Source organism: Thamnophis elegans, chromosome 9 (assembly GCF_009769535.1).
Source record: "Thamnophis elegans isolate rThaEle1 chromosome 9, rThaEle1.pri, whole genome shotgun sequence".
In the NCBI taxonomy this organism is placed as follows: Eukaryota; Metazoa; Chordata; class Lepidosauria; order Squamata; family Colubridae; genus Thamnophis; species Thamnophis elegans.
This window is the reverse complement of record NC_045549.1, coordinates 23,334,667-23,358,330: the sequence shown is the minus strand read 5'-3', so window position 1 is coordinate 23,358,330 and position 23,664 is coordinate 23,334,667. Positions and strand designations below refer to the sequence as shown.

The window sequence follows — 23,664 nt, the reverse complement described above, 5'->3', positions numbered from 1 at the left end:
ATATCTTCATGTCTCTATTAATCAAGAGCAGGTAACTGGTTACTGGTAACTGGTTCTTTGAAGGAACCTCATTCCAAAGAGCAGGGGCTGCTACAAAGAAGGCACATTATACCTAAATCCTCACATCCTGGACATAAATTGTTTTAACGTCTATCCTCAAAACAACACTATAGGGCACTCCACACCAGAACAACTAGGCACAAGGACATTTTTTTTCCTGAATGCCACTCTGCTAAACAACTAATTCCCACAACACTGTCAAATTATTTACTAAGATTGTATTACTATTATTCTTCTCATCCTTCCTATTACCTATCTACGCCCACTTATGACTATAACCATGTTGCTTGTATTTTTATGATTTATATTGTTTTATTTGTTTCCTAATAAAATTTTATTGCTTATTAGTAACCTATGACTATCACTAAGTGTTGTGTCTTATGATTCTTGATGGTTTTTTTCCTTTTTATGTACACTGAGAGTATATGCATCAAAGACAAATTCCTTGTGTATCCAATCACACTTGGCTAATAAAGAATGAAGAATTATATAATTCAATGAATTCAAAGAATTCTTTAAATAATTCTATTCTATTCTATTCTATTCTATTCTAATTATAAGTGGTCATAAGAGGAAGCAAGAAGGAGGAAGGCATAAGATGAACCATACAATCACAAAGCAAACACTGTGCCCCTTGCATGTTACATCACAACACAAGTATAAAAAGGCAGAGATTTCATCTTGATGACCCAACACACATTTCATCATTTTGGCATCATCATAAGGAACAGATACCTATCTCTGCAAAAGTTTCTAAAAACAGTTAATTTTTACTTCTGACAAATATTGTGATATGGAGAAGGTACTTAAAACCATGTGATGATTTTCCTACAGTATTTAAAGTGAACCAATTCATTTCAGTGCTCAAGTGATGTTCTCCATTACCTTAGTATATTCTTTCAATCGTATAATGCTCTTTATTTCCAAAAACTTTTTCTGAATGAACTGTTCAGGTTGGTTATAAATATATGAAGATTCTTTACTTCTTAAAAATCATTCAGGTAATTTAACATTTTCAAGAACCAGAATGATTTTTTGTTTCTCTTTTTCCGCCCCACATCAATTGTGAATAATTCATTCATTACTGTGTTAAAACAAAAATGGCACTTTTTTCACTTTTATCACTACAGATATCACTAACTCTAAGAATGTTTGTATGATTTTTTTCCAATTTTATTCTTCGACACTGCTTTAAAAGTTCAACATGCCTAATAATTAACAGAATTCAAATGCCCAAGAATATTTTAAAAATCCACTAGGATATCAGGAAAGTAGAACTGTTGTTTCTAAGAATTTGATTTTGCTTGAGTATTATTTTGATACAAGTGTGATATGTGCTCAACATTTCCTAGTAAATAGATTATTATGAAGCATGAATATCCAACCTTGGGCACTTTAAAGTTTGTGGACTTCAACTCCCAAATTCCCCAGCCAGTATGAGTTAAAGTGGCCAAGCTTAGATACCCCTGTTATAAAGGCTCCTTTAGTTTCTAAAGTTCCCTCCTTCAAACAAAATTTATTCTGAAAGGCTGCCTAGAATTTCCCCATCTTGTGAAAGAGAGAACATAAATATTGTTTTACTCACCAATGCATGTTCTGCCATCTGGTGCTAGCTGTAACCCTGGTGAAGGACAGCGACAATGTATTTCCCCCTTAACCACATCACAGCCATACTGACAGTTTGCCATTGAACACGTGAGAGCGTCTGTGGAGAAATTAATATGCTAATCAAATGCTTCGGAATGTTCCACGCTGTCAAGTTATTTTTAAAATTGCCATGCACTTTAGCAACAGAAAAAGCCAATGGAAACATTGCTGTGCTTAGTTTGCTGAGATCTTTCCTTCCTGATTGCAGAGAAAACTCTATTATGTCTCTCATTCCTGATGTACTAAAATATAGTAGTCAAATTTATTTTAATAATAGAAAGGTGGAACTTCCTTTCTACTATTAAAACCTGTAGTACCATAGTGGTTAGAATGCCATATTGCAGGCTAACTCTGCATTCCCACTTCCAAGAGTTCGATTCTGAACTGCTCAAGGTTGACTCAGCCTTCCATCCTTTTGAAAACGGTAAAATGAGGATCCAGATTGTTGGGGAAAATATACCAGGACAAAATTTTTCACATTGAGTACCAAATTTGATGAGTTTCAAAGCAGTTGAGTAACAAGGCACCACTGTATTCATCTTTCATTGCTTCCAATCACTCTGAAAATGCATTCAGTTTTCCATTACTTTCTGGATTCTCAAACGTTCTCATTGCCACATGCACATCTCTATCCCACCCATCCTTTCTTGGTGGGAGAAAGGAAAAACACTCAGCACAAGTGCGGCAAGCCTGAATATTTGGAAAGGCTCAAGGACACAGAACATTCTTGGCAGAAAGTAGAAATCGGGTCTTTTGGTAGTTTTGCTTCTGATATCCTCTCAAGCCAAAAATTGCCTGACTGGTTGAGCTTTAAAGTTTTTAAACCTGATCAGGATGAATGAAGATTGAGAAGCAGCAGCAAAAGAGAAATAACTGCTGAGAAAAATACAGGGAATGTTTCACCTGAGACTGAAAGTCAAATTACTGAAATGTGTGTAGGGGGGAGGGAGTTCCTAATGAAGAAAAATAGAGATGGAAGAAGGGGACAATCCCTCACAGCGAGAAAGAGGGACAGGGCAAGTATTTTGTGAGTCATGAGGTGGCGGTGGAGAAGTCAGAGATAGAGAATAGACTTGAGGGTAGAGAGTAGTTAGTGGTTCTCTTGCCTAATATGATAGTCATATAATATAATTCCTTGGCTTCAAGGCTACTAAGCACTACTTTAAGAGTCTGTTAATTCTTGAGTTGGGCAGGAAGAAGAAATAAATTTATTTTATTGAATGTATATGCATAATTTGCAGAGTCTGACCAACAATGATTAACTACTTTGCATGGTTTCATTACCTTCTGCAACAAATATTTATAACTAGGGGAGATGTGAATCTACTGCCAAGATAAGCTAAGAAGCCAATCTGTGTAAAAAGATTAATCAATTACTGTCAAGCACTGACCATGGAATTCTGACAGCAATACTGCAACTTAACAAACACCATTAATTCTGGCTATGTTATTGCCTTCCAAATATGACAGTTGTGAGTCACATCAAAAATGACTTTTGTATCCTGTGAAAATAAAACAAATGGAATGCTATTCCTTCTTTTTGTTTTGTTTTATGGTCTCATTTAATAGAGTCCTTTGCTTAAGGCAAATTAACTCCTGCTTCCAAGGAATTCCACTATATTTTTTTAAAAAAAATGAAACAATGAGAACTTAACCTACTAGAACATGATCCGTCAGGCATAAGCATGTACCCATTCAGACAGTAACATTTGTAGCTTCCGTAAGTATTCATACATCGATGTTTGCAAGGCCTTGGTTTCAAGCCACATTCATTGAGATCTAAATAAGATATAGGGAGGGTGAGGAGGAAAAAATAAAAACAAAGCAAACATTAAATGCAAAGATTTTGAAGTTTCAGGAGTTTCAAAGTGTGTTCTTTTAGAAAAATAAGTCTGCTTTATATATTAGCTGACATTTTTTTTTTTAAATGTACTTATAATTTGTTAAATGAGTAGGCTACCTTGTACAGGATGCTAAGCAGTAAATGTTGGCTTGTATATTACACTAAATTCTAATTTTATTTTTTATATACTGTTTTCATATTTTGATGTTTTATTGTAGACCGCCCAGAGTCCCTCTTTGAAGGAGATGGGCAAAAATGTGATGAATAAATAAATAAATAAATAAATACATACATACATACATATATACATACATACATACATACATACCCCACAAGCCACATTGTAGCTTAGCATAACATCATCTGAGTTAAGGCTGGGGATAGTTTTAAGCTTGCTACCTTTGTGCAATATTCTCAATAACAAATGCTAATAAAATGTCTTTTATGGCAGTTCTGTTACTTATTCTTCGAACCAAGCATATGTTTAGATTTTGATGACTATGTTTAGTTAAACTGATGTAGTATGTTCTTTTAAAAAGAAATCTTCACTTTGGTTAAGTGGTTGTCATGAGGAATTCAATCATTACTGGATAACATAACCCAAACTTACTGAATAGATAAAAATATACACAATATATTGTAGGGAAAATGTAATAGCTTATTGAAGCTTTTACACTTTTCAGATTCAGAAAGTGTAGATTATGACGCACAGTTTGCTACATGTGGTTTGGTACACGAATTTAATGATTTTGGCAGTGTTAGAGCACAGTATTAAAATAAACCTTAATAGGGGAAATAGATTAACACTGTTTCACTAAGCTATTTATTGTTTGCTTAATTTTAATAAAACATTAATTGTATATTTTTGCTCAGTAACTTTTCAGTAACTTTAAGAAGAAGTCAAAAGTCTGGATTTTACTATTTTAAGGTTCAAATCTTACAGACTGCACTGGAAATAGGATGCTTTACATCAGCTTCATTGTTTCTGTACTGGTATTCAGTCAAAGGCTAGAAGTGTTGAATTAGGGTTCTACAATGTAATTTCATTAAAGAAAAAAAAATCTTTTTTTAACCCAACTTTAGATTGGGTTAAAAACAGAACAGAAACCCACCTTTCTGTTTATATTCCGTAACAGATTTCTAAGACTGAATATATACAGCAATATTTTTATCAGTAACATGGTATGATAATAATACAAATATTAAAAGCTCCACTGTAAATTTCAATCACAAATAAAAAAAACGTTAGCCTTTGGTAGGGATTTCTCAAGTAGAAACAATTGTCTATAAATGAACCATAGACTTATTTTGTGCATTCGGAAAATAATTTAAGGCCATTAAGGCAGGCATAAGGTCACAAAGGGTTTTATACAATAACAACAGGGCAACCTTTACTCTGACCTATGAGCCAAGGTGGCGCAGTGGTTAAATGCAGCACTGCAGGCTACTGCTAGATCAGCAGGTCAGCGGTTCAAATCTCACCGGCTCAGGGTTGACTCAGCCTTCCATCCTTCCGAGGTGGGTAAAATGAGGACCCAGATTGTTGGGGGCAATATGCTGACTCTCTGTAAACCGCTTAGAGAGGCCTGAAAGGCCTATGAAGCGGTATATAAGTCTACTGCTATTGACCTCAGCACCTTTGATCATTTACATGAACTATGCAGACAAAGCAACAGGAATGCACACATCCCCATGTGCCTTACAAATACACTAAATAGACATTTTAGAAACACAATCCAGTGCAGCATTTCAGATACAACCCTGCCACTCTCAGAACTAATTTTGAATCCTTTTCAATCTACAGTAGTTGTAATTATCTACATCATATAACCCTGGTTTGTTTGTTTTTAATCTATTCACACACAAAGCTGTAAGATACATCACATTCTTCTTCAATTCCAAGGCTTGCCTAAGATTGAAATAAGAATGATTAGGGCAAGATTAACCATTTTTATGGTACTGTTACATATTCTTCTCCCCAAAGTTTCCAGTTTTAACTCACTGTTTTAGCCAGTGATGCTATACCAGTACAGTGGAAACTATATAAAGGGAAGGACTAGTTAGAGATGTGATGGCAAACCTATGGCACACATACCAGAGGTGGCATGCAGAGTCCTCTCTGTGGCTACACGCGCCATCATCAGCTGCTCTTCTGCTTTCTGGCGCGCACATGCGTGCTGGCCAGCTGGCTTTCGCGGGTGCTGGAGAATGGCCTGAAAAATGCCCCCCAAACAGGTCATTTTTCAAGCCATTTTCTTGACTGTTTTCCAGGCCATTTTCGGGCTGTTTTTGGTCTGAAAAACAGCCCCCAAATGGCCAGGGAAATGGTCTGGAAAAAAGCCTCAAAACAGCCTGACCAATAGCCCAAAAACAGGCATGCACAGGCCAGCCAGCTGGTTTTCGGGTTTCTGGTGCTCCAGCGTGCATGCATGCACATTCCAGTTCGGGCACTCGGTGCCGAAAAGGTTTGCCATCACTGAGTTAGAGCTAAATATGTCAGTACTTAGTTTAGTCAAAAAAAGTGTAACTATTTTAATAAACCGCCATACATGTTGCGTTTTTCAAAAAGATTAGAAAATGTGTCCCCTAAACATCTTGCTGAGAATACTCTATGAACTTAAAAAGGGTAAATCTAGCAAGTTGGATCGAATATAACAAAAAGTTACAAAAACATTAATTATCAAAACCTTTTTTTAAAAAAAAATCCACTTCAGTCTACCGTTTCTTTGCACTTTGAAAACAATTTAATAAGAAATGCTTTTGTTGGTGGCTGAGATTTTTCTTCATAACCAGGGGCTATGGATACACACAAACAGGGTACCACTAAAATAATAACATGGGAATACTGTCATCATACAACTATATATTGAAGAGCGTATAGCGAAAGCTAGGTGCTGAAGCAGCCCTTTAAAAAAAGCCAGTCTCAAAAGCGCAGGCTGCCAAGCTTAGCTACTGCATTATAGGAAGAGGAATGGTTATTGCTTTTCTTAGAAAGCAAAGGGCTTATGTGTGCTATCATTGCAGAGCAGTTCCGAGCTAAAATATATAACGAAGACTTAACAGCTGCCCCCTAACAATGAAATACAACACTTGCTTCTAACAATGAAATATAAATCTGCTTTTTGGATTTCATAAAATCAAAACTTTTAATCACTTTCAACTGTCGGATCCGTGATGGCGACCCTATGGCATGCGTGCTCAAAGTGACACGCGAAGCCATGTCGCCCGGCACGCCCAGCTGTGCCTATTTGTCTTCTGGGTTTCTGACATGCATGCATGCATGACAATCAGCTGTCCATTGCATGTGCAGCAGAGTCAAAAACCAATGTGTACATGCGCACCAGTCAGCAGATTTTTGGGTGCGCATGTATGCTAGAATCTGAAAGTTCAGCTTTTCCAGATTGCTTCATGCGTGTGGCAATGCTGAAAACCAGCTTGCGCATGTGTGCAAGCCAGCTGATTGTTGGGTGCACATGAATGCTAGAATCTGGAAGTTCAGCTTTTCTGGAGTGCATGCGCGATGTTTCCGTGTGACCTTTTTGGCAGTCAGTGCCGAAAAGGTTCATCATCACTTTACTAGATTTCACACAGTGAAATTGTGCTTCCAGGATCAGGCTTGGAAACCTCATCCATGCTGAGATCCATCCACAGAGGTATGGAAGGACAGGGCAAGTCAGCAATATTTAAATTCTTTTCAACTTCTCTTTGTTCTTGCCTGCTCCATGCTCCAAACAAAAGTTCAGCTGGGGACAAGACAACCATCTTCCCAACCATCAAAGAACTCTAACTGTATGGGCCCATTCTCCCACTAATAATTACAGGCTGCAAGTGCACCAGCAGAAAACAAAGGAGCTATTTACCCTCAGTTCAGCAGGTAACAATATAAATGTTTAAAGAACCTTAAGGACAATTTCCTGGACCGGAAGATGTGGTAAAATATTGATCCCGGGTTAATTATTCATAATTAATAGCTTACATGGGTTATTACCTGAATCTTGTGAGTGATAGTTCCAGTTAGTATAATAACCCTTAACAAGCCACATTGTCTGATAGTTTCCCTGTTGCAAAAGTCACATTTTTCTGAATAAACTCTATCAAACAGGCAGCATTATTCTAAATGAACTTGCTATTCTCAAGATATGATGGGACTCCAGGAAGCCATGCTGGATGGGATTTCTAGAAGTATAATCCCAACAGATCTATAGAACTTCGGGCCTATAAGCATTCAGCTTCTGATTACTATTGTCCCATGTACACTGGTCTATCTGAAGAAATGCACCAAGGACATGCTCAATTGTCACAGCTAGCAGATTTCAGGAAATAATCTAATTATCTTTTTGAATAATATATTGCAAAGGGCTAGGAAGTCTGCTGTACCTCTTAATCAAATATAAGATCAGATCTATCCATTCTTCCAGCTCAAATTTTCCTATTCTGCAGAATCTTAGATGCAATATTGTCTTTCTTATCTCTTGATATTTGCTAGGTCTGACATTATCCAGATACAGCACTTTCTACTTATGTTCTACTCAATCTCTAGGTGGAGCATCAAATCCTGGATTTTCTGCAAATCATAAGCCTTTTTTCTTAAATGTGACAAGATATGTTTACAGTTAGCCTTTAAAGCTTCAGGATTGCCTGTAAGTTATATTATTATTGCCATTGCTCATACTATACGGTGCATGCATTTTACTTGCTAATACTAGCACGACTGTTCCTGGAAGAAGGACATTAACAATTATTACAATTATGATGCTTACTTAACCTTATAGAAGCAAGCAGCATGTTATCAATTAAAAAAAGAGTGTAGAAAAAGTAGCATACATCAGGAAGAAAGTTGTTGTGGAAGAGAATTGTTTGGAAGATCTTAAGGAAGTGTCAATGCTCAGTCTAATTGCATGCTGCCTAGATTGCAGGCTTCCTCATGGCAGCCAGAGGTTTGTTATCCTTTCAGCCTGTTTGCAAAAGAGGTTTCCGTTGGTATTGAAGCCGTGCAGGTGGACCACCTGAAATAAAAGGATTGTCCTCACCCCTCCAAGGCAAATATGTGGCATGATCTTCCGCAGTGGTGAAAAAAGATGGTTCACTGGACCAGTGTGGAGAGGTTGCAAACAGATGTGCAGCTTCACAATGGAGGAGAAGGCATAATAGAAGTCAAATGACTGAAACTCAGCAACACAACATGGCACTTTATTAGAGGAAATACCGTTTTTGCATATGACATTCAACTATCTCAGTTCTCTTTAAAAGAGGAGCAGCAGCAGTTTAGATTCAGGGGAAGAGACAATCAAGCTGAATTTGCTGAATAAATCCTGAATTTGCAGCATTTGCCTGAAAAAGCTGAACGCTAAACTGAGATATAGAGAAGTCGCTGCTATACAAATCTTGAGAAGATGAATCTTCTTGTAAATCCGAAGTCAGAAATTATTTGAACAGATGAGCACATCTTCTACTACTGGAGCACCAGAGGTGGTATTCAGCAGGTTCTGACCAGTTCTGGAGAACCGGTAGTGGAAATTTTGAGTAGTTCAGAGAACTGGTAAACACCACCTCTGACTTGCCCCGCCCCACCTATTCTCTGCCTCCCGAGTCCCTCATGTTGGTGCCTGTGGTGGCCCGAACACTTTACCAGTGAAATTGGCCTCTCAAGCTCCGTTTTCAGCTGCGATGGCCTCTTGCAACCCTCTGCCAGTGAAAACGGAGCTTGGGAGGGCCATCTGCAGTCCTCCCAAGCTCCGTTTTTGCTAGTAGAGGCAACATGGGCCAGTCCTTCACTGTTTCCAGGGTGGTCCCGCGGGCCAGATCTAAGCGCCCTGCAGGACGGATCTGGCCCCCAGGCCTTGAGTTTAACACTCCTGTCCTAGAGAATGAATGAAGCAGTACCTCTGCAGTATAAATTACTTTTCTTTTATAATTCTGATAAGGATTAGGCAATAGCTGTTAGCTACAATGAAAACAAAGCAATTAACTGAAGTTTTATAAAGAAATTTGAGTTTTATTTGTTTTTCTTTCTCTTTTTTTTTGTTTCCTTACCTTGGTTGCATATTTTCCCAGTGTATCCTGGATGACATTTGCATTTGTTTGGACCAATACATTCTCCATGCTTACATCCAGGTTGACAAACAGCTGTGAATACCCAAAAAGAAGGCTATTATTCTTCTCTCAAATTAAAATGCACACATAATTAAAGATATTAAATAAATGTTCCTGATCTTTGTAGCTGTTACCTGCTTTTATTGTTGTTGTTTTACAGTTTGCTTTGAGAAGTTAAAAAAAGAACAGCAAGGTCTTCACTAACTGTAATAAAATATATTAAATAGTATCCTTTATTAGAGTTAGAATAGTGTAGTAGTACTGCCTTTCAGTACTGTATGTTTCTACTACAAAACTCCACCTCTAGACACATTTTTCCAAAGAAAAAATAAATAAAGCTGAGTTATTTATAAAACAAACAATCATAAACAAAACTGGTTTCTTGCCCCAAAAATGTTATCTTTTTGCCACAATCTTTATTTGGTATATGTATTTAAATACAAAATCTTAGCTATATTTTGTCATGTAAAGAAATAAAAAATTTGTAACAATTGCAAGTTGCTAATCAAGGGTGTCAGAATTAAGACCCCTTGGGCTGGGTGGGTGGGTGGAGGGAGGGAGGGAGGGACAGGGGCTGCTCCCAGGAAAATTACTAGGAGGTTGCAGCCGTTAGTGCATAACGAATCCTTCTGCCATGGTGAATAAACAGAAACTTCAAGGAGATTGCTTTTAATTAAATGCAAAGTAAGCTTATCCTTCAACAACACTTTGTTAGGTTCACATTTTACAAGGTGGCAACTTCTGTCAAAAAAATCCCTATATATATGATACGAACAACAGAGAAAAATTAGAATACTGTGGATTGACAATGACCTTATTTAAATACTCTGTGAATATGACTGTACCATGTTTCCCCAAAAATTAGACGGGGTCTTATTTTCTTTTGACTCCCCCCCCCCAAATAAGCACTTGGCCTTATTTTTGGGGAGGTCTTATTTTTGAGGTCCAGGGGGTGGCGAGTGTGGTCACCTTATGGCTGCTGCTATGTTGCAATAGTCTTATTTTGGGGGGACATTTTTGGGAGCTACTTAAAGCAAGGACTGACCTTTGAAAACTGAATGTTTTTTTAAAAAATTATGGAGCTACCTGATAATCTTTGCTTGCTGACAAGAAATACCAATATAACAAATAATAATTTGTTTCGCTGATTAAATTTTAAATGGAATGTATGACCTTATAAAGAATATTCTTTATTCCAGGTAAGTTTATTATCCCAAAATTACAATGGCTGAAAGTGCATATTTACAGTTTGTTAATATGCTTTCAGAAATCTTTACTGCAGGCAGGTGGTTTTTAATCTTTGAGCAGTTCAATATGCAATCTTTTCTTCTATCATCTTGGAATGACAGTGCCAAATGCAAGGAAAATAATATTCTGTCTATTTTAAATATAGCAGGCATTAGGATTCCAGAGAGATTTTCAACTGGTTAAATCACTGCCACTTTAGATTAGAGTTGTGTATGAACCAATCCCAGCAAATAATGCACTTCTTTACATTTTGAAAGTGTTATTTCATTGCACTCATGGACAAAAATATCTCCAATGCCCAGAAGTTAAACTACTTGGATTTTTCATGTAATAGTACATCTATACTGTAAATCAAGATAATATATGGTGAACATTCCTTAGTGTAGTACATAATATTGGAATGTCTCCAGAAAGTTCAGTGGAATTATTCAGACAGTAATGTCTGAAGCAGATTCTCAAATACTATGGCAGGCAAACAAGTTGCCACAAGGGAGGTTGACACTGATTTGGAAACAAAGCCACCCATAATTTTGGCCTGAGAAATGGAAATATCCAGATAACTTAAAACTTAATTTTCTCTCGAAATATATGGGCATGGACTTCAGCCCATATAAACCCTGGGCTGAAGTCCATTCTAGGATTCCTTGCTTTATCTTCTGCAGCAATTAGAAGATTGGGAAAAATCTCAAAATTATGAACATAGTCCATAAAGGAACAACATTATCTCTATATAGAATCCTCATCTCAACTTCTTTATTAAATGTCAATGTAATTTTTAAAAAAGAATAATCATTATAGCAGCATCCTAGATGGGTGGAAGGATATGGACTGATTCCAGTCACAGGAAGTCTCCTTCCCCAGAAAATGCTGGGTATTCTTCTTCTACATTCAGTCCAAATGGCACCCTTGGTGGTAGCAACCCTATTCTATACATAATTATATGTTTGTAAGCCAAATTCCAAGATTCACTTGGATGTATAAAAAGAATAGTGTAAAGAATCTTTCAGAGGAATATAACCCAGATATCAAATCTGTTGGGACACCTTAATGTGAAGCAAACATGTTGAGAAGTAAATCTTTAGTGAGTGCCTAGATAGATATTTGCTTAGGAACTTTTAAAGAGCTATTGTGATTAGAAATATTCTGAATCCTTGTCAATTAGTTTTAATTGAATTAGTAAATATATTTTAGATTCCACAGCAGAGGGTCTTGTCTTGAGTTATATGCCTGCATTACATAAATCAAGGCACAGGGCAGCTAGATTAATTTTATGTGCACTGGGTTTTCTCTTTCTAGATGTGTTGGGACTGCAACTCCTAGAAATTCAATCCTAACAGATCTGGAAATCCACTGGCTGAGCATAGCTATTGAATGTTGCTGGGCAGTTGCAAATGTCATGGGGTTAATAGCTATTAGCTGGATGGCAGCGTGACCACCACTGAAGGCCAACTGTGGGCTTTCCCATGTAGTTGGCTGGCGAGTGTTGGAAGAGTCTGCTGTATAGATGGGCCAACAGTACAATCCAATAGGACACCACATATGCTATGTTCTCCTCTGGATTTTGGACGCCTAGATGGGACCCAGCTAGATACCATCAGAAATATTTCTAAGGAAACATGCATAGAGGTGCAGTGCAATCCTAACAAGATTTGTTCATAAGGAAGTTTCATGGTATTCCCAGGTAAGCATATAGAACATTGCTAGCTTGGTCACTATTTCTGACAGTGATTCATTTGCATACAACAACACTGAAATAAATGACCATGTTACAGTATAGCATTGTTTAACATTGTAAATTGATAAACAATGTAGAACAGACTTTCCTAATATCTTATCTATAAAACTGAAAATGATGCCACAATTGATTCATATTAGTTATGAAATCCTCCACTGTATGGGAATGCTTAAAAAAAAAAGAGTTTCATTGCCTTAAAATAATAAATAAAACAAATACACATTTCTTCTGAATTTACATGAATAATATTATTTCCCCAAATTATCAGTTATAGCTCCAAAACACCATTGTGCCAAAATTATTTTAAGAAATATGTTCAGCTAACCTTTGGGTTGGCACCTTATCCTGGCTATTCTCTGCCTTAAGATGTAGAAAGCTGCAAAACAAATTTCCATAAAAAGCAATTCAAGCTGTTTTTAAAAAATATTCCTGAAAGGAGGGTGAACTTGGATGGGATTTTATCAACTTGCTACATTCCTGCAGACTTAACACACACTGAACATTCTTAAAAAAATTTTCTGAAGCAAAAAAAATAATAAACTGGGACACATGTAAAAAAAAAGAATACCTTATATGTCATTAACTTGCTATGAGGGTTTGCAATGAGATACATTCTGTATAAAATTAACAAAAAGACATTGTGTCATGCGGCTCCTTTTTGACCTATTTAACTCCAAAGGTAGTGAAATAGGCTTCCTAATCTCACCACACAATACATTGTGGTAAAACAGTTTATTTCAAAATCCCAGTTCAAATGCAATTGAAATATTCAGAATATTTTTTTTTTCTTTTAAAGAAACAGTGTCCTTTTCTATCCAACTATAGTATCCATTTTGGGGCTAATTGACATCACTTATAAATTTAGCAAACATAAAAAGAACCTTTGGGCATCTTAGAGACTACAAGTGCACAAAAGCTCAAGACAACAAACTTAATGACTACTAAGATGCCATAAAACCCTTGACAGTTTCTGCTGTAGATTAACACAGCCATTCATTTAGCAATAGCAATAGCACTTAGACTTATATAGTGCTTCATAGTGCTTTACAGCCCATTCTAAGCGGTTTTTCAGAGTCAGCTTATTGCCCCCCAACAATCTGGGTCCTCATTTTACCGACCTTGGAAGGATGGAAGGCTGAGTCAACCTTGAGCCTGGTGAGATTTGAACTGCCAAATTACAGATAGTCGGCAGTCAGCAGAAGTAGCTTGCAGTACTGCACTTTAACCACTATGCAACCGAGGCTCATAAATTTCGGAATTTAAGTAGAATGTTTTATCAATTGTGAGACAATTGATAATTAAAATTGTTGCATTTTTAATACATTGGATTACAGCAGTTTATAGATTGGGGGCTTTTTTATTTGTTTGGCGTTGGCTTGTGTGATATATGAACTTAACCATTGTTGTTTGTAAACTATGATTTATGCTTTAGTATTTTTCCTGAACTAGGCTATTATGGCTTATTCAACAATTTATAAGTTTGCCATTATTAAAAAGCCAAGATTTAAGATGTTTGTCTGGAATTGGGAAGGTCCAGCATCAATTGATGCTAAGATGTCCATGAAATTTCACCTTGAGCTCAGGGGTGAAATCCACTTACCTTTGCTACCGGTTCGGTAACAGTGTGAGTGTGCGTGCCCACCTCCGTGCATGCACAGTATCTCCCGCGCATGCGCAAAGCATGAAAAATGGTGTGATGATGTCTGGGTGGGTGGGCGGAGCCTGCTACCGAGCGCGCCTACAAAGGTAAGCGAACAGCGAGGGGGGAGAATCCGCTGTGCCACGTGATTTAGATTAGCTAGAAAGCAGGAAATCCTGCTTTCTACCTGATATAAATCATGCATCACAGCTGATCGTCAGAAAAACTAGTTCACCCGAACTGGTTTCATTTCTTTAAACTACCGGTTCGGGCTAACCAGTAGCACTTTTACTATCGGTTCGGGCGAACCAGTCCGAACCGGTAGCATTTCACCCACTGCTTGAGCTCCTAGAGATAAAGTGGGATAAAAATCAAAATCATGTTAGCAGTAATGATAATAAGGCACTCCAAGAACAAGGGGGCCTGCAACCCAAAGTAGTTTAAAAGGTTGCAATAATTAATTTGCTGAAGTTGTAGCATTGGGTGATTTTAACCTTTCAAGCCACGATGTTCCAAAATTGAAATTAAACTGAAATGCTAGAGAAGAAACACAACAGCAATAGCATTTGGACTTATATACCATTCCATAATGCTTTACAGCTCTCTCTAAGCAGTTTACAGAGTCAGCATATTACCCCCAACCATCTGGTTTTACCCACCTTGGAAGGATGGAAGGCTGAGTCAACCCTGAGCTGTCACAATCGAACTGCCAGCAGTGGGCTGAATTAGTCTGTAATATTGCATTCTAACCACTTTGCCACCACAGCTCGGTAGCATTTCAGTTTCATTTCAATTTCAGTTATTTAAAATAATGTAATTCAAGATCCAGGGACAAAAAGAGTAAGTTCTGACCTAAATCTTGTTTAGGTCGAATAGCAAACCATGGTCCAATGTTATATGAACTAGCAACGAAGAAAAGGCAGTTGCCTGTTCTCCTTCCCTCTCATGTATGAAGAGAGTTTGCTTGCTCCTGTTGTTCACTTGTGCATCATGAAAGTAAGAGAGAAAAGCAAAATTCCTAATGAGCACAAATTTTGTCACAATGGATACTGTTTCCTTAAAAATGCAATGCATATTCCCTTTGAAATTTTGCCATCAGCCTTTTTCAAGCTATCATTAGAGAGGAGGAAAAAAGGAATAACAGAATCTCATTCTTTTCTGGGCAAACAAAATAATGCAATTCTGTATTAGTTCAGCTTATAATATTTCAGATTCATAAACTAAAACTTAAGAGAGTGAAAATAACCACCCCATATTGTACCACTACTTTTTTTTTTGTAATGGAAAAGTTTTATACTCTGGAACCGAGCATGATCAGGGCCAAAAACCTGATTCTCAGAATAAGCTACCTTAAATTAATATACAGAATTGCATTAAAAACATAATAATTCTTCTCCCCACCAAAATAATGTTTTCCCCTTCCATGATATCTTTTGGCAACACTCAAAAACAAATTCCACAGTTAATAATAAACATGCATTAAAAGGAACATTAATGTTTTGAAAGGGCAGAATTTAACAAGTAGTTTTAGCCCCAAAGCATAAAAAAGAAACAGTATTTTCTCAAGCATTTTTTTTTTCTGCAGCTGTAGCGAGAGGGCAGAAGCATGCAAAGGGTTGAGTTGCAATGTTTCCTGGGCTCTTTTTGATGAAGCTCCCTATAAATTTTGTCTGTGTTTTAGTGAAGTAGTTAAACAAAGTCAGTGTTTTGGAAGCATTTTCATGATCAAAGGGGTTTTCATGATGTTGGCTTAGAAAGTAATTTTAGGAACAGAAGTGGAAGATGAGCATTCTTTGAAGCTGAAAGCAGTTTTCTGACTGTGGCAAACTACTGTAGTCCAGCAATATATTATCTTATATTTCTGGGCTGGCAATGAAGTCTTTAAATCTGATCACAGGTAATCCTCACTTACCATCCACAAGAGAGGCCGGCAACCCTATTATTAAATAGCATAGCCATTAAATGTGGTATCACGTGACTTGCAACTTTCTGCTAGCTTCCCTATCGAATTTGCTTGTTGGAAAATGGCTCTGAATGTTTCAAATGGCGAGCACATGACCACAAGATTCTACATGCATATTGGTTGCCAAGCATCTAAATCAGGGGTGTTGAGTTCGCGGCTCACGGACCAGATGCGGTCCGTGCTAGCCACGCCCACTCCCCATTTAACAAAGGGAGGGTTGTGATACATCACGTGATGTCATCATGAGTTTGACACCCCTGATCTAAATCATAATCACTGTAACAGCCACAAGATCTTATTTGAAGCACTGTCATCATTTCAAATGGTCACTAAATTATGGTTGGTAAACCAAGGACTATCTGCAATGTCTGTGGACCTTAAAACATATGAAAAATTCTTAAGATACTTGTATTAATGTGAAAGTGAGAATGCTTTCTGTGCTTTTACTACAAAGTGTGCATCATTAACCATGCAATCTTAAACAGTTTTGTTCAGAAGGAAGTTTTAACAATTATATTCACTTATCTTGTTTAGACTTGGTTTGTTAAGCTACAATTTGTTGAGTAGAGTATACACATGTTAAAGTCAACCACATGGGTTATAACTTTTAATAGTTGGGTTCATGCAACACAGAGCAAGCGAAACCAATCAAACAAATGAACCATATTTGTGTTAGCATACTTTACTTCTTTATCATTTGCATTTCAGTAATATACATGCTTCACCAAAACAAATAAACCGTATTCGAGATTGGAGTGTTCTATAACTGAAGCCACTTGGTCTTTGTAGCTTCTTCTCTAAGTGTTTAGCTAGATGTAAATTAAAAAAAGATGCAATTTTATTCTGCAGCACTGTCGATATTGTCAATAAGTGGGGTTTTGTTCTAAAAAAGAAAAATATCAGTAGAAGAAAAAGCTAAAAAAAAATTAAAAACATCAGAAACTAAACTGACTATTTCCTATACATATTTGCTTTCCACAAATTACTTTAGCCAACTCAGAGTTATCTTTAAATGAGGCAGAGAATCACACTAAAAGTAGGATTGATCGATTGACAAGCATGGAAAGTATACAATTCAGGATTTTATAATAAAGTGAGCAAAACTACATCCTATGATAACTCTTCATAGGAGGGGGTACAATGAATCAGAGCTTATTAGGGAGCCATGGTTATGCAGTGGTTAAAAATGCAGTATTGCAGGCTAACTCTACCCACTGCCAGCAGTTTGATTCTCACCAGGCTCAAAGTTGACTCAGACTTCCCTCCTTCTGAAGTTGGTAAAATGAGGACCCCGATTGTTGGGGGCAATATGCTGATTCTATAAACTGCTTAGAGAGGGCTGCACTATGAAGCAGTATATAAGTGCTATAGCTATTGCTATTTCACTCTTTCTAAATTTTTGTAAACTTCTTGCTTATCTGAATGGAGTTGTACCTTTAAAATTATCATCTCTGCAAACTGAATAATCTGTCATGAATCATAAAAGCTAAATCCTGCTAATGTAATTTATTTATTTTTTTGAGCTGGCTTTAATAATTGTGAGAACATCTGTCTCTAAAGAGTTTTCAATATCCTTTCAAACCAATCAACGGTCTTTGACCAAATTAACAGACATCACAGAGGTCTTTGCACACATTCATAGACACAAATGTGCTGCAAAAATAAACAATCTGCATGTAGCTGAGTAACCCAGAAGGTAAGTTTTAAGAGTTTGAAAACCACATTCCCAGCCACAAAAAAAAGACTTTTCCAGAGGTTATAATCACAGCCAACTACAAAGAACAGATGATAATTATCTTGAGATAAATTAGCCCCCAAACATAACTTAGATATTGTTCTCAGCCCCTTTTATCTTTCTGAAGTATTTTAAATGAAGCCATCTTGTATTTTAAAATAACTGATTATGTATTTTTAAATTCCTAAATCTAAAGGCTACCCTATTATGCTGAAGTTTTAAAAGGAAACATCTTACACCTCTGTTATTGCTGTACTTTCAGAGTACGTAGAGAAGAGATTGCATGTAACAATGCTTAATGTTTGTTTAAGATGGTATACATAAAAGAGCAGCAATCAAGTTTATTAAGAATATGTTAAGTGATACATCAAAAGCAAATATCTGCTCTATGGATTGTGGAATAAAGAATGGTGTGGAGGCCATGTACTTGGGATATATCCAACTTTTTTCATGACACATTGGGATTCTTTAAGAAAACATGGAAGGGTTCCAATACTTTGGATCACATCTGTAAGTACATAACACCAAAGCATCAAGGAAATTAAACCCAACTCATATCATATTTAGGACACCTATTTACAGGTAATCCTCAACATACAACCACATTTGAGCTCAAAATTTCTGCTGCTAAGCGAAAATTGAGTCCTGCCCCATGTTACCACCTTTCTTGCCACAGTGATTAAGTGAATCACTGCAGTCATTAAGTTAGTAACATGGTTGTAAAGTGAATCTGGCTTCCCCATTGACTTTCCTTGTCAGAAGGTCTCAAAAGTTGATCACATGACCCCGGGACACTGCAACCATGTGTGTCTGAATTTTGATCACATGATGCTGCAAAGGTCGTAAATGTGAAAAAGAGTCATACATCACTTTTGTCAACGTTGTTGTAACCTCAATCATCAAATGAATGGTTCTAAGTCAAGGACTACCTGTACTGATAAGTGATCCAGGCTCTCTACATTTTCCTAGTAATAATGTTTATCTAACCTACCTTTGAATTGTTGATCTAACAATCAGCAGAAAACTCATAATAAGGTCGAACGGTTGGAAAGGCATGAAGGGCATAGCAAATGCAGCTGCTATAATCTAGATTTCACTGTTATTTCTTTTTCTGTACTCCATGTCTTTCATTTCTTCAATGTATTAGCCATTACTACATAGCTACACTTTGTATTGTGTTGTCCATCCCAAAAGAGAATACTGTAGTCAGTGGTGGGTTTCACTTATTTTTACTACCAGTTCACCCGGCGTGTGCATACTCATTTTGTGTGCCTTCTGCGCATGCACCTGGCCTTCTGCGCATACACATTGCTCTCTCTCTCATGCCTTCCACATATGCGTCCAGCCCCAGCCTAAAAAAAAATGTGGCTAAAGAGGACGGCATAGCACCAGGGGAGGTGGACAGGGCCACCTGTGATCTCTGCTACCGGTGCCCCTAAACCGGTCTGAACCAGCTGAATACCACCTCTGATTGTAGTGTGATATAAATGTATGTATACTATTTCCTGCAAAAACAATGAAGCTAAATTAAATGCTTTTATTTACAGCCACCCAGTTAATAGTTCTGCATTTTACTATTAACTTCAAGATGTATAATCCAAATTGCCAGCCTAATTATATTAGCAAAAGTTCCCTGCTCCTTAGGAGTGATTTGGCTGGGTTACCTCTGCCTTAAGGAACCAAATTGGCTCCAAAATGGCATATGACTTAAATAACACCTGTTTATTACATAGAAAACAACAACAATTGTGCCTTTGGGCTTTTCATATTAACCGCATCAAATTTGCTACTTCGATTTTCTTTCATTTTAATAGAGTTATTGTCAACTTTACTAGTTCAGACAAGAAACCCAACCCGATGAGCTAATTCTATTTTATTGTAAAGCTACCTTAACAGAACTCTATAAGTTTGAAAGTACAATTTCCTCCCCATCTCCTTTACAGACGAGGAAATTAGAGAGGGTCTCTTTTGAAACTCTTGCTCTAATCACTATCTAGTTGCAATCTATGCTGGGTCTTATCTGGGCATTTCCTAGGTAGTATCCCCAGGCCTAATTTTGCAAGAACTTTCCCATATTCTATTGGTTCCTTGCTTGCCACAGTTGTTATGTGAATCACTTTAGATGTTAAGTGAGTAACACTTAAGTGAATCTGGCTTCCTCAGTACACTGCAAGCATAATAAACATGAGTCAGCTGTCAAGCATCCAAATTCTGATCACATGACTGCAACAGTTGTAAATGTGAGAAATTGTCGTTACACTTTTTCTGTGCTGTTGTAACTTTGAAAGTTCACTAAACGAACTGTTTTAAATTTAGGTCTGTCTGCCATACGTACAGTTTGAACTGAAATGCAGGGGTTTTTTTTAACAGTCCTGATTTTTTCTACTACCTAATGCCTCTCTACACCTCCATGGATTGCAACTCTCCTCTGGAGGGAATTGTGATGAATTCCCCAAAGCTGCTTACAGATGTCATTTTGGGGAGTTCAGAGTCCCTTCTATCATGTTTCCCCAAAAATAAGACAGGGTCTTATTTTCTTTTGATCCCTGACATAAGCACTTCGCCTTATTTTCGGGGAGGCCTTATTATTTTTGAGGTGCAGGAGGCAGCGAGCATGGTCACCTTGTGGCTGCTGCTGCGTTGCAATATTTTCAAGGAGGGCTTATTCTTGGGGGAGGGCTTATTTTAGTGCATGCGCTTAAAAGCCTGATTGGGCTTATTATCTGGGGGAGGTCTTATTTTCAGGGAGACAGGGTAGGAATCTCTGGAATTAATTAACCCTGAAAAACAGACACATCCTGTTTCCGGTGTGCCTATCTCTACAGAGTTACTACATAAATGCACAGTCAGAAACCCAAATTAAGCCTGTAGGATACAAGCTCCTGAACTGCAGCTTGCAAGGTTATTTCTTCAACTTTAGTAAAGTTACTATCAAACAAATCTTTCTGATCATTCCAAAGAATATTTTTAAATCAGAGCAGGCTAGGCTGATATGGTATAAATAAACCAACCAGCCAAATACTGCAAAGTATTTCTATAAGAAGTAACTAAGAGTTGGATGCTCAGGCTGTGATCTTAACAGGGATCTTGCAAATAAGCAGAATGATCCCTCCTTCCTTATGTTACATATCCAATGTCTCTTTTCCAGAGTAATTTTTCCTGCCTTTCGTAGGCAGGAAAAATAAAGGAGAATATTTGTAGCTCAGGGTTGAAATGGGGGGTCCTTGGTGCTTTCTGAGCTTGCTTGTTTTCTTGCAAACATGTGAATACCCTAACTAGGTACTATTGAGCACTGATGATGTTACCTAGTTCGGGTAATGAAATGTTTGCAAGAAAACAAGCAGGCTGAGAGAGTACCAAGGACCCCTCAATTATATATGTACCTACACCCATATACAAAGAGCAATCCTCAACATGCCAGCCATTAACCTCTTCATCCTTAATTATCTTTAAAGGGAAAATTGTTACACAACCCAAATTAATATCTTCCAATGATTAACAGAATTTAAAAAAAAGTTTATATATCCAGAATCTCCCCAGTTATCCAATTCATCCACTGCTATGCTATGTTGCTTTACTATGAAAGAGTGTGCTGAGCTGCTAATAAAATTAGTTAAAATCCCAAGATAGGTTCAATTCAGTTAGTCCTCAAGGTACGACCAGACCCGAGCCCAAAATTTATCTTGCTAAGTGAGACATTTCCCATATTTTTACAACCTTTCTAGACACAGTTGCTAAGTGAATCACTGCAGCAATTAAGTTAGTGACAAAGTTGTTAAGTGAATCTGGCTTTGCTTGTCAGAAGGTCACAAAAAGGGAACTACACAATTCTGGGACACTGCAATCCACATAAAAATGAGTCAGTTGCCAAGTATCTGAATTTTGATCACATGACCATGGGAATGTTGGTTTTTTTCAATGCCCTTGTAACTTTGAACTGTCACTAAATGAACAGTTGTAAGTCGAGGACTAGATGTAGGTATAAAAAATAGCTTTCACATGCACATGCACGCACACACACACACATACTATATACAAATCACAGCTACCAATTTTAATTTCTCATGTACTGTTCTGTGTCTATATTAGAATTCTTTTTCCTTTTCGACTCTTTTCAAATTCTTAGATAAAATCTAAGATCTATAAAACACTATCTAATCTTTACCCCTTTCCTTTACTTTTGATGTGAATAGTCACATAAAACTGGGAACGGTTGGGGGGTGAGCTCTTTCAGACAGCACTAATTTGTTGCTAAAACAAATAATAAAACTTTGCTTTTAACATTAAGGATTTCTAAGTCGAACCGATCCAAAGCTGGCTGTCGTATGGCCAAAAATGAGAAGGATATTATGGTGATCAGTGTCAGCCTACAATTGCCATTCAGACTGCATGCCACAATACCCATCACCTGTTACTTTCTAGTGATCACTAAAGAGGATGCTTCAATTGTCACAGTTTTGATTCCTAGGCCAAGCTACTTCTTGGAACTGGAAGATCATATTGCACAAAGGGAGCATTTGTTTCTTTGCATCTCTTGCTTTGAAGTCAATGAAATCCTTTCTCCTCTGAAGCTTCCAGTCTTGAAAAGCATAAGTGGAAATTTCAGTAGTATGAAGATAGGAGGGCAAACTTTTAAAACAGCTCCCATTTTTTGATACCCATCCACTGTTCTGTTTCTACTGATGTTATTTAGTTTGGATAATTAAACATCTGCAAGAAAACAACTAAATTCAGACAGCACCAAGGACACCTCTTTTTAATCCTAGGGTACAAATATTCTCTATCAGTATTTCCATATCTTTTAATTAGAAAAAAATGCTGCTTTCCTTTTGAGCTGTATACAATAATTACATTTTGATATAAACTATGCAACTTATACAGAACTTGAAACCTTTATCAGGGCTGTGGCTTTTTAATTTAAACAGACACACACACACACACACACACACAAACACACACACACAGAGAAAGATATGAAAAGGCAATTTTCATATTAAACTCAAGTCAGGAAATCAGAATAGTTTTGTTTTTCTTTTATTTTGTTTCATTCTACTGAGAACTTTATCCTCACCCATTATTGGAACCAAGCTGAATGCATAAAATCCAAATAGATTTTTAAAATGTTTTTCATTATAAATTATGATGACTTCTATACCAGTAATTTGTCTTCTCACAGGAAATAAGTGGGCTAGTAGTGCTGGAAATAGGTGCAAGATGAAGATAAGAGTGATTGCTGTTCCTGCTTTTACAAAGACCTCAATATGTGTCCTAAATTGTCATTCTGTGCTGACTGGAGAATATAGAGATAGCTGAACTATGAAGATACAAGGGCTTGGAAAACTACATTCCTGTGGAAGTTAGGAGTTTCCTTCCTCTTTAGTTTTTCAGCTGTTGTGAAGCAGTGGGAAAAGCAGACATTCAGATGAGTGCAATTATGAGACCATAATTATATACATTTTGTGGTACAAATCCATGACTGGATCAAGCTTGAATCACCCTCTGAACCTTGGCTCACCTCAAACCCTGATTGTTTTCTAATCAAACAGAAATAGCTTACCAAATAATAAAACCCACTACATCTAGTTGAAATCTTGAAAAAAAACATTAAGAATTAAATTTCCAGCCAGGACAAAGGCAAAATAAATCTACATAAATATATGGAATTAATCAGAATTGTCTATCAGGATTTAGTGAACTATTC

The 23,664-nt window shown here is 37.1% G+C and overlaps 1 protein-coding gene across 6 annotated transcripts in view; it reads right to left on the bottom strand.

Annotated features, from left to right (window-relative positions):
• Positions 1 to 23,664, bottom strand: part of NPNT (nephronectin) — a 69,566-nt gene that overhangs the window by 26,056 nt on the left and 19,846 nt on the right. For 2 of the 6 annotated variants that reach the window (XM_032224560.1, XM_032224564.1), the window contains exons 3-7: positions 12,952 to 13,002; positions 9,584 to 9,676; positions 8,557 to 8,673; positions 3,367 to 3,486; positions 1,646 to 1,765 (exon numbers count right to left, since the gene is read on the bottom strand). In XM_032224560.1, the coding sequence (XP_032080451.1) occupies positions 1,646 to 1,765; positions 3,367 to 3,486; positions 8,557 to 8,673; positions 9,584 to 9,676; positions 12,952 to 13,002 (501 nt within the window). The remainder of the gene's footprint in view (positions 1 to 1,645; positions 1,766 to 3,366; positions 3,487 to 8,556; positions 8,674 to 9,583; positions 9,677 to 12,951; positions 13,003 to 23,664) is intronic. The other 4 variants (XM_032224561.1, XM_032224563.1, XM_032224562.1 and 1 more) reach the window with 4 other exon arrangements.